Here is a 16391-nt window from a genome sequence, read left to right as displayed (position 1 = left end):
GGACATAAAATGTAAATGGACGTGAGTTACTTATCAATTTTTAAAACTTTTATCCAAAGAACAAGAACAGTTATACTTACTGGTTCATAAGAGAACTCCATCTATTTATCCAATTACTCCATTCCTCTGAAATTGTCAGAGGAAGCTGCTGTGCTTACAGTGTTAACAGGTGCAATTAGAACAACAGTATCTGAAAGTATGTCCTTAAAATTATATTTATTAGTAACAGTTAAAATAGTATAATCATAAACTGTCACAAAATCAGTTTACTGCAATGTCAACCATAAGGGCATATTCATGCCACCAAAAAGGTTCTTGACTATCATAGAAATTGCAAACCTATACCAATGCAAATTAAATGTACATAGAAAGCCTGACCACCTCGTCACAAAAGTAGTTCCATTTTTCATTACTTTAAAGGTTACATAAACATTTCTAAGTATTTATACCTGGTAGAGTGACATTTTTCTCTTTTGATTTTAAGGTTATTCATGTAAGATATGCTAGTGAAAAGCACTCAAAAAGCAATGAAGCAATAAAAAAGGGTACAGGAAATTTTAAAAAAATGTATACTTTATTTTTAGGGGAAAAATAATATACTACTATACTAAAAATCATTAGTGCTTACATTTTTAAAAATTGATAGTATTATACTTAGTAGGAGCTACATGAACAAATGTTATGCAGAGCAAAAAAATATTTATTATGCAATTGACCTTTGCCTGTGTAGCATATAGATATTTTTAAGTTTGCCAAAGATAGCAAAACCCTTAGAGCCAGCAATAATATAAAAACATTAAAGTGAAATTATCACAAAAATCTATTTCATCCCAAAACTGAAGAATGCTGTGAATGCATTAACTGCACACTGAAATTGTAATGAAAGATATTTTCATTATACAATATTGGCAATGACTTAATGTTAATTAAGTCATTAACTAACTTGTATTAGAAGACACTGAGATACAAAGGCACATTTTATTGAAGCATTTCTTAGTGCTGATGTCTTTTTCATTTATAATGAACAGACATGGAACATTCTTGACAATCTATACCAAAATATCAGAGATTACAGACATCTGTTCTTATAAAATTAATGCATCTTTAGGGATTATAAAACTTATTTTTGTAGATAACTATGGATCAAGCTAAATATTGTTCTTAATTTTTTTAGAAGTGAAGCTTTAAGAAATAATAATGGTATTTAGTAAAGACAACGTAGATTCAACTTGTTGATTTACAAATTCAAGACAAATGCAGAAAAGACTTAAAAACTTGACTTATCAAAACTGATATGCGGACTTGCAGCTCACTTAGTATCACACAACACTCAGAAAAGGTTATTTTAAAGTCTAGATCAAACACCCAGAGCTACAAAAATAACCTAATGATTTCTAAGAGACAAGATCTTCTAGTACATCTGTCAATTGAGTCAGAGTTAAATTCATCTCTTCCAAATACATTGGAAAAATATTCTGATTGGATTTTTGCACCTAGTTTGATGTGCAGAACTCTCCTCATCTTCTAACCTGTGGAGCATTCCCTTTTTCTATCAGAAACCATACAAATTCTTGAAAAATCTTTTTTCAAAAATATCTCTTTTAATATAGATTCAAATTATCATACTGTAGCATCTACCCTCAAATAATACCAACACATTAATTTTATCTGTATTTATTATGGTTACACTTCAAGTATCAATGTGCAATAAGCAGAAAATCTATTTGCTTCTCTCATTTCAGTTGCAGTTTTCTTCCTCCAAGTCAGCCATGCTAGCTACAACTGTTTAAGAACAAAAAAGAAGAATCAATGCCAGAATTAACAGGCTTTATACAAACACCCTGAAAACAAACACACTGAAATAGCAGTATGTAAATCAGTTCTTCATATAAAATACATAAATCAAGATACCACACTTCAGGATAAGCAAGTAATGAGAAGAAAATATATTTACTGCTTTCAGGTCTGTTCGGAACTTTCTTCTGCTTCTGCTGTGAGATCTGTTTTACTCTAAAAAACAACAAAAAAATTCTATCACTTACCAGAATTCACTGAACTTTGTAAAAAGGAAAACAGAAAAAACTGCATATGACAGACAAGTTGGTACTCATCAGTTTAATCATCTATTCTTTCATTCAGTGGAATACAATGAATGTTATCATCAGACTTTTATTATACAATTCAGGGAATCTGGATGAAGCATTGTGATTCTGAGGGCAGAATTATTTCAAAAGTAAAGGCCTATATATTTTACTTTATTGACTGTTCTTAATTTGTAGCTTAATTCAACAAATATATAACTGTAAAACCTCAACATTACCAAAGGCCAATGTAATCAAACTTTAAACAACTTTATGCATAAAAACTTGAAAGATGGCACATGTAAGAAGCAGCAGGTATGTTTATTAGTTTTTTTAACTTTTTGTGATTTGCTTATTTAAGAATTCATAAAATATGCCTGAAGTCTCAAGAATAATTTTTCATACATAATTATCAGAAAAATTGCGGCTATATGAGATATTGAGAATTCATCTGATTTACCTTAGTGGAAAAAACACCTGTGAAAACCTGACCATAAGAATAGTCATAAGTATGATAATAATATATTTAGAGAACACTCAAAAAATAGGCTGTTATTAAAGTAGATTTAAGCATAAAGCACATTAATATCACAATATAAATTCTGAGCTAGAATTACACTACTGATAACGGAAAAAAAGTGAGCAAACTATTAAAGTCAATAAAGGAAAAAGTTTTCTGCTAATGATGTACTAAAACTAGTATATCAAAATCTCAAGTTATCACACTCAGAATACTCTAACTGGAAAATGTCAGACAGGTCTCTTAATGACCAATGAATACTCAGAAAACTGAGTGATTTTGCAGGAGTTGGCATCATCTGTTAAAAGCACTGCCTTGCCTTGCTTTAAATGAAGGCTGATTCATGTTCTCTCATTTCCTTGGACTGTCAAGTATAAAAGGAATTAAAAAATTAGAATGGCTTAACTTGCACTACAGAACAGGCTACGGGCAGTTTGGAGGTTGGGGCCAAAATGCCATCCCTTAAAGCCATGGGAGAGAACCAGTAACAGTTTAAACCTTCGATAGGTCAGCACAGAAAAGCAAACCTGTGAGAATCATTCATTTGTAATCTCTTTCTAAACACTTACCTCGGGCTGTCCACTCTGATCTGGCTCCTCCTCAGCTTTGGTCAAATCAGGGGTTCCAGGTCTATCTGTAAGTTCAGATACCGTCTTTTCATCTTCCTATGGTAATGAAAACCAGTTTTCAGTTAAAAATACTCCATGTCATGAAATCTACAGAAAATATTTTAAGTATGTTAAAAAGACATTATGTATCAATATAAGGAGAACACTTAAGGTAAGTACTATAAAATTTGTTAGTATCTGAATACGGTCTTTGCATGCTTAAAACTTTTTTTTAATAACAGCAATTTCAGTTTAAATTTCTACATATTCATTTTTTTTGACACTTTCATACTCTAATCTTTCTACAATTATGTTCTGTCAGTATATTAACAGAGTGTTCTAAAAACTTATGTATTTCTCAAACATTATGTGCTCCACATAAATTTAAGAGGTATTCACATTTAAAGGCTTTATTGAGATAAACAATTAGCAGTCTATGTTTTTACTGAAGTAGCATTAAAAGACCATATTAAAAGACTCAGACATCTGTTTACACACTCTTCTGTTAGTATAAATTCTCATGTGCCAGGAAGATCTCAGAATCAAGAGGCATCACAATTCAAAACCACAGTTCCTTTTCCAGGTACAGCAAAGGACTTTAAACTCACACTCTGTAAAACACTACTGTCTCAATACTTAAGCTAGACATGCTTATATTGTTATAACTTTCTCATAAATGCCATGAAGGAATGTGGAAGCATCAGCTAAAATAGCCCTATACTAAATTTTGCAATAAATATATGCTCTGTTCTGAATATATACTAATTAAACCTAATAGAACAGACCAAAGTCCAGGCAAAAAATTCAGACTGCAAAACCAAGGTATTAGACATTTTTTCCCCCATTTACATTTTTTAAAAAAATTATATGTTAATTCAAAGCTCGTGGGCTTCTGCCTTGTGTTTCATAATTGATGCCTGCATTCAGAAAAGCTTTGGCTTAAACCTTTTGATCTTCCTGCTGCAACTGCACGTTGTCTTCTTCACTCTGCAGTTCCAGCTTCTCACGTTCTTGCTCCAACTCAGCCTTCTGACGTTCTTGCTCCAACTCAGCCTGCAATCAGTTTAAGAAAGGACAAATCAGAAAGAAAAAACCCCACGTTCATATTTCCACTGCGTTGCTTACAATGCATTTCATAACTGAAATCACAAATAGAACAAAAAGGAGGCATAAAACCTAACTGCAGTGTTAGTAACAAAGTCCTTTCAGTATCATCTGGCTCAACATTTTCAAAGGTTTTAGACTCTCATGGATAACAAGGCTTTACTACCAAGGGGAAGGAGAAGCAGTTGACTGAAGTTAGTGTACACACTTTGGATACTGTCTCATTCCACATGCTCTTTAGCAGTCTATATTAGTTATCTCCTATACTTTGGATTAAGCTCTTTGGTACTTTATACAGTATCTAGCACAAATAGATGAACCAATATAGTATCAAATCTATAGAAAGGACTGGTAAGCAATATCATTAACATTAATCATGTCCATCAGCAACCTTTAGTATTTCCAATTGGAATATCTAATAGAAAGTGTCTATTATTTGTAAGCATTAAGTCCTATTGCATCAAAACTTCAGAAACTTCATAATTAAGTATTTACGTTCAACAGCACTAGAGAATACTGTTAGCTCTTGCATTTTGTGAGCAGTTTTAACAAATACGGTCATATTGTTGTAACTAGTTTTCATGTTCCTTTTTGGTACATATAATCAAAATTTGCCTAAATATTTGACTACAGACAAAATTGTTAGGTTAAAAAATGCATCTAACATGAGTATTATTCAATATTTTTCCCATAGTTTATATGAAGTGATTTATTTAATTCTCTGTGAATTATCTCCAGGCACAATTCTTATTTCTATTTACTATCCAAAATCACTCATGAAATCCTTCAGCACATAACTTATGGTCTGCAAATTAGGAAATTCCAAATTTAAAAATTGCAAGCGAAATAGAAGGAATGCATCTTACACTAGAACTGGGCTTAACGTGAGCAGCACGAATTCAAAATTACACTTTTAACATTGTGAATGTTAGCCAGGCAAAAAAATCCAGTCAGATCACGTCAACATCACCACAGCAACACTGAGATTCTTATAAGTTATCAAGTTTACATGAATCCTTTCTAAAGAATAGCTACAAAGAGAGACATTATATTTATTTCTCAGAAGTCCAAACAGTACAGGATTCTAATTGCTTTATGCCAACAGAAAGTTCAGGCAGCTAAGGAAAGAAAAAGGCACCTCACTGCATCAGGCTAAACATACTGCTTAAATAAGCAATCTTCATTCATTGGTTCCCAACCATTTTCAGGACTCTCTAATTGTGTATATGTTCTCATTACCTTTTTTGGCATTACTGATATTACGCTGAAGCAGCTTGAGATAATGATTGGTTATTACTCTCAGATCTCCTAGCATTTTTGCAATGATTTCTAGCTTTATTTGCACCAGCTCTTGCTCATAATTAACTACAGAGGATAGTCTACTTATTTTCAGCTGCTTCTCATGTAAGTCTTATGTTGGTTTCTTTTCAACTTAAGTGCCTTCATTTTTAATAACATTGTACTGCATAGTAAGCTTTCCTACCCACGTGATGACCAATAGTTTCAGTTATTCAGAAAAGTGAGATTAAAATACTTCTTTCATGCCAACTTTATCAAAACCATTAGAGATTGGAAGTACAGAAAGAGCTACAGGATGCCACAGCACAGCACCATACGCTATTTAGAATTATGTATTACTAAGTATTATTAACCTGACGTTGTTCTTCGAGTTTCTGCTGGATCATCCGCTCTTCTTCCTCCCTTTTTCTTAATATTTCAAGCTCTGCTAGTGCTGCCTCCCGTTCTTGTTCCAGCTCAGCACGCTCCAACATTCTCTATTTCAGAGGTTACACAGAACCAATTAAAAAAACCGGAGATATATACCATCAATTATATTGTAATGATTTTCTTTTTTGCCTAAGTTGGATCCACCTTTTCTCCTTCATCTAAGTTTCTTCTGTAACGGTAAATCCAATGTGCAAGATACTCTATTGGATCTGCTGGCCGATGCTCTACAACCTCTGCCAGCCCCTTTTTCAAGCAATCTCCCAGGCATTGCTTCAGATACTGAGACTCCATCCGAATCTATCAACAGGAAACAAGCAGGTATTAACTATGAATGACAGAATTACATTAAGGGGGTTAAAAATTGTTGCCTCGGGCAGTTAACTCTGAATATGACATTACTTTTTATGAACCTTGCAATATATACAGGAAAGTTATTTAAATTGTTTGTTGTATTGGTTTAGTTCTTATAAGCTCCAGTGATAGGTCAGTTACACCAATCACCGCAGAAAAAAATGCTCAACTCCTCCTCCCCTTATTGTTTAGATATGTGTATTTCACAAACTACCTGGAAATTCGCTGGTAATTCTAGGTCTACATGAGAGAAAAAAACCCCTTAAAAGCACAACAGGACACTGAGTATCTGTATATAAGTCTTCTAAGAACAGTGAAGTACGGTGAATGATCAAGGGCAGATTTTAGTTTGAACTAACGTAATTAAGACAGGTTTGCAACACCAAGGCCTGAAGGAGCCACTCTATACAGTCATGAAAGGCACAAATCTCTGAGCACACACGAGGTTTTACTCGCCCTATTTCAGCAAACACGACCTTTCCTTTACTGCCAAGGGCACTCAATCCCTTTGGCACAGCCCTGGCGGGGCAGAAAACCCAGGCTCTTGGCACTGCCCTGGGCGCGGTGGCCGGGGTGTGAATTCTGTGCCACCCTCTGCCTTCACGGCGGCTCCTGGCGCGGCGAGTCCCAGGCGAGCTGTGAGGGCCTGGGGGCATGAACAGACCTGGATTATCCCGGCCCTTTTCACCTGCATCGCCACCCACGCCCTCCGCCCCCGGGCTCTATTTAAGCACAGGCGGGGCCTCCACCCCTCCCCTGGGCTACACGCGGGGCGGGCCCGCTCCTTATCCATGTTCCTGGTGCGCGGATTTCCTGGGAGGACCTGGCACGTCACCCTTGGAAAGTTACTCGGACGTGGTACTGGCACCTCTTTGCTTCTAGCGCCGCGCTGTAGCTGCTCGCCTTCCCTCGGAGAACAGCTGCCAGAGCCCCGGTACAGCAGCCCCAGCCTGACCCGCTCCCACCCTCCGCCCAGCCCGGCCCAGCCGCTGCCGGCGCCGCCCGCCCGCTCCGGCACCGCCCTGGACGCGCGGGGTTGCCCCGCAACACGGCTGCGAGCCCCGCAGCACCGCCTCCACCGCTCCCGGGAGGGTGTCTCCTAGGGAAAAAAACAGTTTAAATGCGGTTGATGCTCTCTCTGCCCTCTCCGTGACCGGTTTCCACTCACAACAGAAAGGGGTGTCCATCCACATCTTCAGCCAGCCCTGTCTGCAATCAACTGGCAACGCACCGATGCTTCTCCGTTAATTTAGGGGATTATACGCATCTGTGTATGAATGCATGCGGACACGTAGATAAAGACTAGAAAGCAGTTCAGGAAAGAAAATACTCTTGGGATTTTAGCAAAAGGAACCTGAGCTAGCATAGAATAAGAACTTTGTAGCCAAGTACAGGGTGCGTTTTTCAATAAATACTTTATTATGGAATTTGAATTTCCAGCTTTAAGGCAGAGTTGTATTTTCTCCTTGGCTGACATTCACCTCCAATTTGACCAGCTGTTTGCTTTACTAGCAAACTTCTAGCCAGGTATTTAAAAACCCCTGCATATAATTACAGCCGGAAGAATTAATTCAGCGCGGATGTTAATCCTGAAGCTTAACGGCGCTCACGTTATTTTAGCAGTTCCCAGGCAGAAATGGAAGGCTGCAGAAGGACTGCTTCCCTGAGTGAAGAGCTACACGGGAGTTCCGTGAGAGGTAAGACGAGCCGGCTCCCTCAGCTCTGGGATGGGAGGCGGTGAGAAGGCGCCGGCCGGGGGGTGTCGCTGGCGCCCCGCGCACAGAGAGCGCAGCCGCCCGGCCCGGCCCGGCCCAGGCAGCCCCGCGGCCATGGCGGCGGAGAGTGGCAGGGCGGCCGAGGCCTGCGTGGGGCAGGTGGTGCTTCCCGGGGACCTGCTGCTGCTGCCCGCGCACTACGATGAGGACGCGGAGGGCGAGCGGCTGCGGCTGAGCGCGGGCGCGGCGCCCGCGGGGCGGCTGCTGTGCGGGCCGGGGCTGCGGCGGAGCGGGGCCGGGCTGCTGGTCACCAAGTGCGGGCTCCTGCGGCACCGGCCCGCGGGCCCCGGCGCCTACTGGGTGGACTCGCAGCAGAAGCGGGTGAGGGCGCGGGGGGACCGGGGGATGCGTGTCTGTGTGTGCGTGTGAAACCCCTGACCCGTGTGTGCCCCTGTCCCGCTCCAGTACGTGCCGGTGAAGGGTGACCACGTCATTGGGATCGTGACGGCCAAGGCGGGGGACGTGTTCAAGCTGGACGTGGGCGGCAGCGAGCTGGCGTCCCTGTCCTACCTGGCCTTCGAGGGCGCCACGAAGAGGAACAGGCCGAACGTGCAGGTGAGTGCGCTGGTGAGCTGGCGGTGATGCTGTAGCCGTCCCGTTTGGTGGCGCTTCTGATGCGTTTGGTAGCTTCTCCTGGTTAAAAGCGTTTTTTGTAAGCCGCCTATAAAAGGGAGAGGGCCGGTCTGCTTGCAGGGATTTCTCCTGGGCCCTCCTCGGAGGTTTTTGCAAGATTAGACTGCGGCCTTTCAGAGGCTTCCTAAGAGCACTGTAACTAGTGTAGTTTGATCCCTGTCAGGTCGTAGGCTTCCTCACTCTCTCATTTTAATTTTCCCATAATACTGCCAGCAGCAGATGCAGTTCACGAGTAGTGGGCATGCAAAGGGGCAGTATGAAGTTAAGGTTTTAAAGCAAGCTTTTATGCTATGTGATGCTGGTGTAAAATATTTGTGTCTGTTTTGCTTTTTTTTAATGACACTTAGAAACAGTTGTATGGCACATGCATGCCACACTTTCTGCACTCTGATGAAATATCATCACCAGAATGTAAAAACAGAAGAAAAATATAAAGAGAAGTAAAATAGCTTTATGTGGGTTTTTTTTGTTGTTGTTGTTCTGATAAGTGATTACAAGAGCAGATTGCTTAGACTTTAAATATCATTAGAGTGTGAAGAAAGAGGAATTCATATATGGTATTTAAAAAGACTGGAGCTATTTAACTCCTTTAAATAAAATTCTGTCCTTTTATCTTACAAATTCTAGTAGCGGTACAAGATAATTCTTCGTGGAGGATGCTGTCTTTAGTAGAAGAAGAGAAAATTAAAATTATTTTTCTATCATCACTGTTTTAAATCTATTTTGTTGCCTCACTAGAGGATCTTTATTAATAATCAGCATTTGTTACAAATGTACAGTATGATCTTCTCTTTTACTTTTGCTTTTTGACACTGTTTTGTTCAGGTGGGAGACCTTATTTATGGTCAGTTCCTCGTAGCAAATAAAGACATGGAACCAGAGATGGTCTGTATAGACAGCAGTGGAAAATCAAGTGGAATGGGAATAATTGGACAAGATGGCTTCCTCTTTAAAGTTTCCTTAGGTCTAATAAGAAAGTAAGTACTAAGAAACGTAAGTAGTTGCTCTAATATGTAATATGGTAGGTAGGATTTGCCAGTTGTTCCCTCCGAGCAGCGTGGGCAACTTGGTAATTGGTGTGTGTAGTTCTTGTGGTGTGTTTGTACCAGTTGTGCTGAATGGAGTATGAATATTGACCTAGGAGAAGCATTTATTTTTCCTTTTAAGGGATTTAGATGCTTTTCTATATGGTGTTGCATGACCTGTTTAAAAAAAAAAGTGATGTGGTTGCCAAGGGAGTGTGGAAAATAAAGCTAGTGTCCTAGCTAGCTTTATTTTCCAATATCAAACATTCAGGATAGTGTTTCAGGTAGGTACAGGCTACCTTGGAGTTTAAAAAACGGAGATACTTACTGTTCTTTTTCTGCTTAATGGAATAGTGGGGATGTACGTTTAGCTGACAGCTGATTAAAGAGGTTTGGAGTTTCTTATGCTGATGTAAAGACAAGATTTTTTTGTGACTATCAAGAAATACCAGATTATATGGATAAATGATAGTCAAGCTTTGTTGTTGCCTTTTGGGTGGGTTTTTTTGTTTGGTTTTGTTCTTTGGATAAGCAATCTGGAGATGTAGAGCCACTATTTCCCACCTGTAATTATTTGTTTGATTTATATGTCCCATCAGAAGTCAGTGTGAACTGATACAAAGACTTTTTGCAGCCATTCTGTTTGTTTTCCAAATTTTGTCTGTATGCAGGTAAAGCAATAACACTATATTACAAGAAAACTGCTAAATCCTGATATGTTTTTCTTCTTTGTGAAGCTGTTCAAGCTTGATTTAATCCTAGACATATTACAGTATTATTGAGAACTTTTACTTTTCAGTATGCTGCCAGCTAATAAAGTAGTCTGTTTACTGCTACTAATTTGGAAGTAATACTATTTGGTATTGTTTCCAAATCTTAATTAGGAAAAAACCCTGCTAAATTCACAACTCTTGTATTTTTTTTTTAGGTGCTATATTGATATTGTGTTACTATATTCAACTTTTTGGTGTTACTTTAGTAGCTGCCATAACAGCAGTGCTGCTGGTGTTACTGATGATAACAATGTGGTGTCTGTAAATGTAAGCACTTCTTTTTCTGATTTTTTTTTTTGATCTTATTTACAGACTCTTGGCTCCCAAATGTGAAATAATTCAGGAGTTGTCACAGTTATACCCATTTGAGCTGGTGCTGGGAATGAATGGAAGAATATGGGTAAAAGCAAAAACAGTTCAACAGACTTTAATTATAGTAAATATTTTGGAAGCCTGTGAGTATATGACTGCAGAACAGAGAAGACAAGCACTTGCCAAATTGTCAGGGAACTGATGAGAGAAAACTTTGAGGATTTGTTTGCGATGACTGTAGAGTGTTTTTGTTATTTTTGTATTCAGATTTATATTAAAAGCCATTTTTTAAATGAAGTATTGTGCTTTGGTTGTTCTTCATTTCCCTTCTTTATCCACTCAGCTTGTTCTTTTACTCACTGTTGTGATTATGAAGCCCTGTTTATGTTCACGTTTCTCAACTTTCTGATTGATATGGGGATAGTCTTTGGAAGCTTTCATTAGCTGTGAGTTTTGCAGTGTAACTAACTACTTAAGTCTTCTTTAAGAAAACTGATCATTTTGTAAACAGAATATATTTGCTTTTTTTAGTTGTATTAAAACTTCAAACAGTACATCTTTACTTAGGGGGCTCATTCATCCTGGTCAGATGCTCTTATTTATACAGTCACATGAAGTGGTTATTTAGTATTTTACAAAATTTGGGAACAGAAGTGCAGGTAGAGAATACCAGAAAATAATTACAGGGCATAGCATAAAAAAAATCACGGGGTGATTAAGGCAAATGATCAGATAAGACCAAACATACGCTCACATCAACCTTACAACTTTCACTAAAAGATAACTTGCCTAGTGGTATTAAGGAGATAGTGATTAGGACATAATAATAGCCATGTGTTTTTTGATTCTAGGCACTGGATCACTGGATTTATTTTCTTTAGTTCCAGCATGAAATACCATACAGCTTTGCTTAATGTTTAACAAAATCAGCATTTCAGAAAAAAGCTATATTAGGCTTCTTTGTGTAGTAGTTCCTCACATGCATATAGAGAAGATGCTGTTCAAGGAGACGTAAGTTCTCAGCGTGTTTTAGTATGTGAATAGTTTGCTACTGTTCCTCTGAAAGAGACCCCTGAATTAAAGAAAGGGTAATTACTGGTGCCTGCTTCCTGTGGGAGAAAAGCTTGACTGTACTTCATGAAGCGCATTGTAGCTGTTATGCAGTTACTTACATCTGTGATCTTCTGTGGTTCTTAATAAGCTAAATAGTTTGATAGCAAATTAGAAAAAACGGATTAATTAGAGTAAGCCTGAATACCATCTTAATTGAAGCGGAAACAAAGTTTTTCCTATTTTGTATTTCATCCAAAGTTTGATGATAAGGTTGTCTTTGGCATCTCTGTCAGTTAGAAATTGCTTCAATTCAGTGCCACTCCTCTGAGTCATCTGTAAAACGCTTACCTAGGGCTTCCCCTGATTCAACAAAAGCACAGCTCTAATGGTTTCCAGGTGAGTAATGGCTACAAGTCAGAATTTGAGTGGGTTTCACTGGCCTCCCTATTTAGCATTTAGGGCATTGCTCATCTGGCTTGGTAGACCTTTAGTCATCTCTTTTTCACCTGTCATCTCCCAGGTGAAGTGACTTTCATTCATATCCCATAAACCTTTTAGGTCTATAATCTCTCTTACTACACATGAAAAGCTGTAAATTAATAAGGATTTCACCAACTGCTCCTCTCCAGAGCTTTTTCCAATTTCAGCTATCCAGGGCCTCTGCAGGTTGTCTGTTACTGGAACAATAGCTGGCATAGGCAGAAAAGCATTTGCCAAATGATCTCAGGGTGCTAACATGGTTTTCTGTGAATGTTCTTGGATCAAAATAGTAAAACCACAGGAATGGGGAATGACGGATCATTTCCTGAAGAGTTGTGGCTTGAAATTAAATTAGCCTCACCACTCCCCTTTACCTAAGCAACCTCCTTTCTCTCCCAGAAGTCTGAGTTTCAAGCCTAACCTGCAAGACACAGGAACAATCCCTGTATTTAAAAATGCTGTTGTGATAGGGCAGCAGAGCAAATGGTGACCTTGAAAGTTCTTAACATAATCAGCACACTGTTTTGTACAACACGTTATTCTGTTCCACTGTCAACTGCTGATCACCCAAATAGAAATTCAGTTAAATTAAGAACAGGATACAAAATGCAATAAAATTACGGTTGTTTTTAATTTAGCACAATGGTGTAACCATAAATTTCTTAGGTTTCAGCCCCTATACAATCATTTTAAGCATGTGCTACAGTTAAGTTTGTTTTTGACAGTTTATGCAGTGGAAGAAAATGATAGTGGATGTGAACAAAATGGGTGTGGGGAAAAATACTTGAAAGTAAGTACACTTAAACACATTACTTACAGAGGGCAATATTCATTTTTTGGTTTTGTGGGGGTTTCTTTGTTGGTTTTTTTACTTGGACAAACAAAAACATTCCTCAAACAAATTACTGCCTTTGACAAGCTTTACCTAATGAACAAAATACTCAGGCAAAATCTAAACGATATCTTTGCGAACTTTTAATTCTATGTTGGTCACTGGTGTAAAAAGTATATGTGATGGAGTATAACTTAGTTCTAGGAAGAAAGACTCGTCGTGATTTAATTATGTTTTCTGCTGGAAGTCTTTCACATGCCCATTAAGGCACATAAACTCATGCTTCAGGAAATAGGACTTAACAGAAGGGCTGCTGTGGACTTGAAATGTACCTTACTAAGTAAGTATAATGTCTTTCTGTTGCATTTCTCTGTATGATGTTAAACATTGTCAATGTTCAACATTTAAGTCATTATTTAGAGTCATTCAGATACTCTGTGATTGTGCATTGGGTGCTTTGTTACATTATTTTTCTTTCAGGGTGTTGCGATGAAGGTTAAGTAAAAACAGTTGATGTCAACATGAACACAGTCCATATTCCCAGAGATAAGCACAGCCTCTTAAAAAGAAAGTTCACAGAGAATTAAATAGAAACTATACATTGAAGATATGAAGTACAGAGTTTGTGGCCCTTCCTACCTTGGTGTTTTTTAATGACCAAGAATGAACGCTAACAGAAAGTACAGATACGCGGTGTTGAAATTAAGTGTGATAGTAACACATTTGTATTTTGCTCTAGCAGAAGAAAGTTGCTCAGACAAATAGTTTAGTGTAATAAAAGGATTAAGAGCTTAACTCTAAGGTTATGGTTAGAGTGTGGCTGTAGCTCTGCTAAGATTAGAAGTTTACTGTGCCTAACTACTTATTACAATCTTACCAGTAGGAGTTGGAACTGAGGCTTGCTGGCACGTGTATTTGATTCCTAGCCAATTTCTGTCAAAATGACCCAAATTGGCATCAACACTTCTAATACCAGGGTTATTCTGATTTTATAAAATTAATATTCTTTTAGCAAAAGAGGCTGTGGAATTTTTCTCTCAAATTTTAAATATTAAGAGCAGCTCGTCTTCTACTGGAGAAGGTTAAATTTGTTAGAGAAAGCCCAGTTTTCTCCCTTGGAGCTTGAACAAATACTTCTGAGTAACAGCTAAATCAACAAACAACTTGGATAAAAAAATATTTACACTGGATTTTCTAGCTACATACAATTGACTTGGTGAGATACATTATTTGACGGAGTATAGAAACTCACTGTCTAAAGTGCCCTACATTGTCCTTAATTTAGCTATATTAGTAACACAAGCAGCCTTGTCTCTACTAATGACTTCTAAAGATTGTAAGATGCATGACTACTATTGAAGTCTATAGAAGGAATTAAACATGTCGGTTTTACCCCAACAATTTGAAAGAGAAATAGCCTAGAAACATGTTGAGTGCCTGAATTTTAATAGAAACTAGCAGTTGCAGGCAATTAACCTGGACTGCTGCAGATTGACTGTTTTCCTCTGATGTCCTGATCTTGCAGAAGTGCAGGTACTGCCTTTTGAGTGCTATCTTTGTGGGTATTTTAGGATATTTGGGAGCTTGGTTTTGCTTATAGAGCCTGAAGCTTGATCACTATTCTAGTGGCTTGAGCAGTCATTAAAATAGCTGGTTTTTACTAGGCCTCAGTGTCCTAGTGGACAATGGAGAATACTAAAAAAGCAGAATTACATTATAGGTAGCACTGCAGTAAATCAGAGAAAGACAAACTACAGACCTCAGAGATTCTATTTTGCTTACACTTACTTGACAAAGATATTAAAGACTGAAGGACAGTCAGAGGACTAATGACTTCATCTGCTGTTTCCAAAGGCTTTGGTTATCTTTTGTCTTGTAAATGGTAGGCTTTTCAGTGATTCAGTGTTTGCATTTGCTATTGCAAAAGAGATTTGTTACAAGAATCTGTATACCCACTAAAAAGACTTACTGATTCTTTCTTCCTGTTCTTGTCCAGATGGAGGGTGTTGCACCAATCTCTTCTTGGTGTTCCGATGCAAACTGCTCATGGGGGTGAAACTAATTTCAAAAGACCTGTAGTATGACTACTGCACCCTAATCTTACTTAAAATAAATCTGAGTTCCTGTGTCTAGGCTGGCTGTAAACAGACTGGTGCTGTTATTTCCTAAGAATCAGAATGACATTGAGAACACCACCACATGAGCACATCACTGTAGAGCTCCAAAGAAGAGATGGCTTTTGCCTGGCCTGGTGGAGACCTATGTCAGCCTGCATCTGTGTGGATTTGCCTTTACTAGCATACAGGTGAGAAGTTCAAGCTGTATGTTTTATATCTACATCCAATCTTATCAGCTTTGTATCAAAAGTCTTAAATTAGCCTGGAAATCCTTCTACAAACACAAGACCTTGATCCTGTCTTAGTCCATCACTGTCTTTCCTTGTTGCTTTTGAGATGTCCTGTTTCCTGGTAGAAAAGGCAGTTTAACATTTATCTAACAATGCCCTTGGTCTAAAGTTGATCTATAGAAGCATGATCCAACAAGAAAAAGAAATAACTTCTGAAATAACACACAGCTTTGTCATTCTGTACATGAATTGAAAGTTTCGTAATGCTAGATCATGTTTTAGCATAGGTACTGATACAGTGCATTCTGAGTGACTTATGCACAGGCATGCCAGAGAAATGTAATTAACTGATGTACAAACACTTTACAGACTGATAGTCTTTGTTCAGTTTAACTATTATAAAACCGAATTATGAAGGCAGGAATAGAAGGGCTCTATGCTTTTTAAGAACGCTGTTCAAAACTGAGAACTTGAAGATTACATGCTGGTGTCTGTTCCTCTGTGAAATATTCTTCTGTGTGTGTTTGTTAGAGAATTTATTATTGTCTTTTTTTTTTAACAGGAAAAATGTGTGAATAACATCTGAATAGGTGTATGGGAAAACTAAACTAGATCAATCATAATATGAGTTTATCAAGAGGGAAAAACAGACAACCAAAGAAGTCAAATTCCCATTCAACTTTCCTGCCAAAATTTCATTATCTTTCTGATGCCATGAAGGGAAAGATAGTCTAATAAAGATAAAGAAATTGTTGTGGCAACTCCACTT

The 16391-nt window shown here is 38.1% G+C and overlaps 2 protein-coding genes across 4 annotated transcripts; one reads left to right on the top strand and one right to left on the bottom strand.

The window, feature by feature from the left end:
• Nucleotides 1-1658: 1658 nt before the first annotated feature.
• DYDC1 (DPY30 domain containing 1) lies at nt 1659-7351 on the bottom strand. 3 transcript variants are annotated; one of them, XM_027720700.2, is made up of 8 exons: nt 7261-7338; nt 6849-7038; nt 6186-6338; nt 5966-6088; nt 4155-4262; nt 3171-3266; nt 1955-2010; nt 1659-1782 (listed from the first exon to the last, which is right to left on the bottom strand). In XM_027720700.2, the coding sequence occupies exons 3-7, from the start codon at nt 6330-6332 to the stop codon at nt 1960-1962; spliced, it is 525 nt and encodes a 174-aa protein (XP_027576501.1). In that variant the 5' UTR covers nt 6333-6338; nt 6849-7038; nt 7261-7338; the 3' UTR covers nt 1659-1782; nt 1955-1959. The 3 variants fall into 3 exon arrangements, with proteins under 3 accessions (XP_027576501.1, XP_027576498.1, XP_027576503.1); XM_027720697.2 differs by having other exon boundaries at nt 6869-7038; XM_027720702.2 differs by lacking the exon at nt 6849-7038 and having other exon boundaries at nt 7261-7351.
• Nucleotides 7352-8204: 853 nt separating this feature from the next.
• On the top strand, nt 8205-11207 carry EXOSC3 (exosome component 3). The gene is made up of 4 exons (XM_027720696.2): nt 8205-8488; nt 8573-8722; nt 9626-9777; nt 10911-11207. The coding sequence occupies exons 1-4, from the start codon at nt 8222-8224 to the stop codon at nt 11110-11112; spliced, it is 771 nt and encodes a 256-aa protein (XP_027576497.1). The 5' UTR covers nt 8205-8221; the 3' UTR covers nt 11113-11207.
• The last annotated feature ends 5184 nt before the right edge of the window (nt 11208-16391 follow it).

Source organism: Pipra filicauda, unplaced genomic scaffold (genome assembly GCF_003945595.2).
Source record: "Pipra filicauda isolate LSUMZ 115617 unplaced genomic scaffold, ASM394559v2 scaffold430_size1018388_pilon, whole genome shotgun sequence".
Lineage (NCBI taxonomy): Eukaryota > Metazoa > Chordata > Aves > Passeriformes > Pipridae > Pipra > Pipra filicauda.
Note: the sequence above shows the minus strand (reverse complement) of the source record. Positions and strands in the feature narration are given on the sequence as shown.

Coding starts and splice junctions, on each gene's coding strand:
- DYDC1 (XM_027720702.2), bottom strand. CDS start 6,332: ATGGAGTCTCAGTATCTGAAGCAATGCCTGGGAGATTGCTTGAAAAAG. Junction 6,089..6,185: donor ACTTAGATGAAGGAGAAAAG/GTGGATCCAACT, acceptor CCTCTGAAATAG/AGAATGTTGGAGCGTGCTGA. Junction 3,267..4,154: donor TGCAGCAGGAAGATCAAAAG/GTTTAAGCCAAA, acceptor TCATTACCATAG/GAAGATGAAAAGACGGTATC.
- EXOSC3 (XM_027720696.2), top strand. CDS start 8,222: ATGGCGGCGGAGAGTGGCAGGGCGGCCGAGGCCTGCGTGGGGCAGGTG. Junction 8,723..9,625: donor GGAACAGGCCGAACGTGCAG/GTGAGTGCGCTG, acceptor TGTTTTGTTCAG/GTGGGAGACCTTATTTATGG. Junction 9,778..10,910: donor TCCTTAGGTCTAATAAGAAA/GTAAGTACTAAG, acceptor TCTTATTTACAG/ACTCTTGGCTCCCAAATGTG.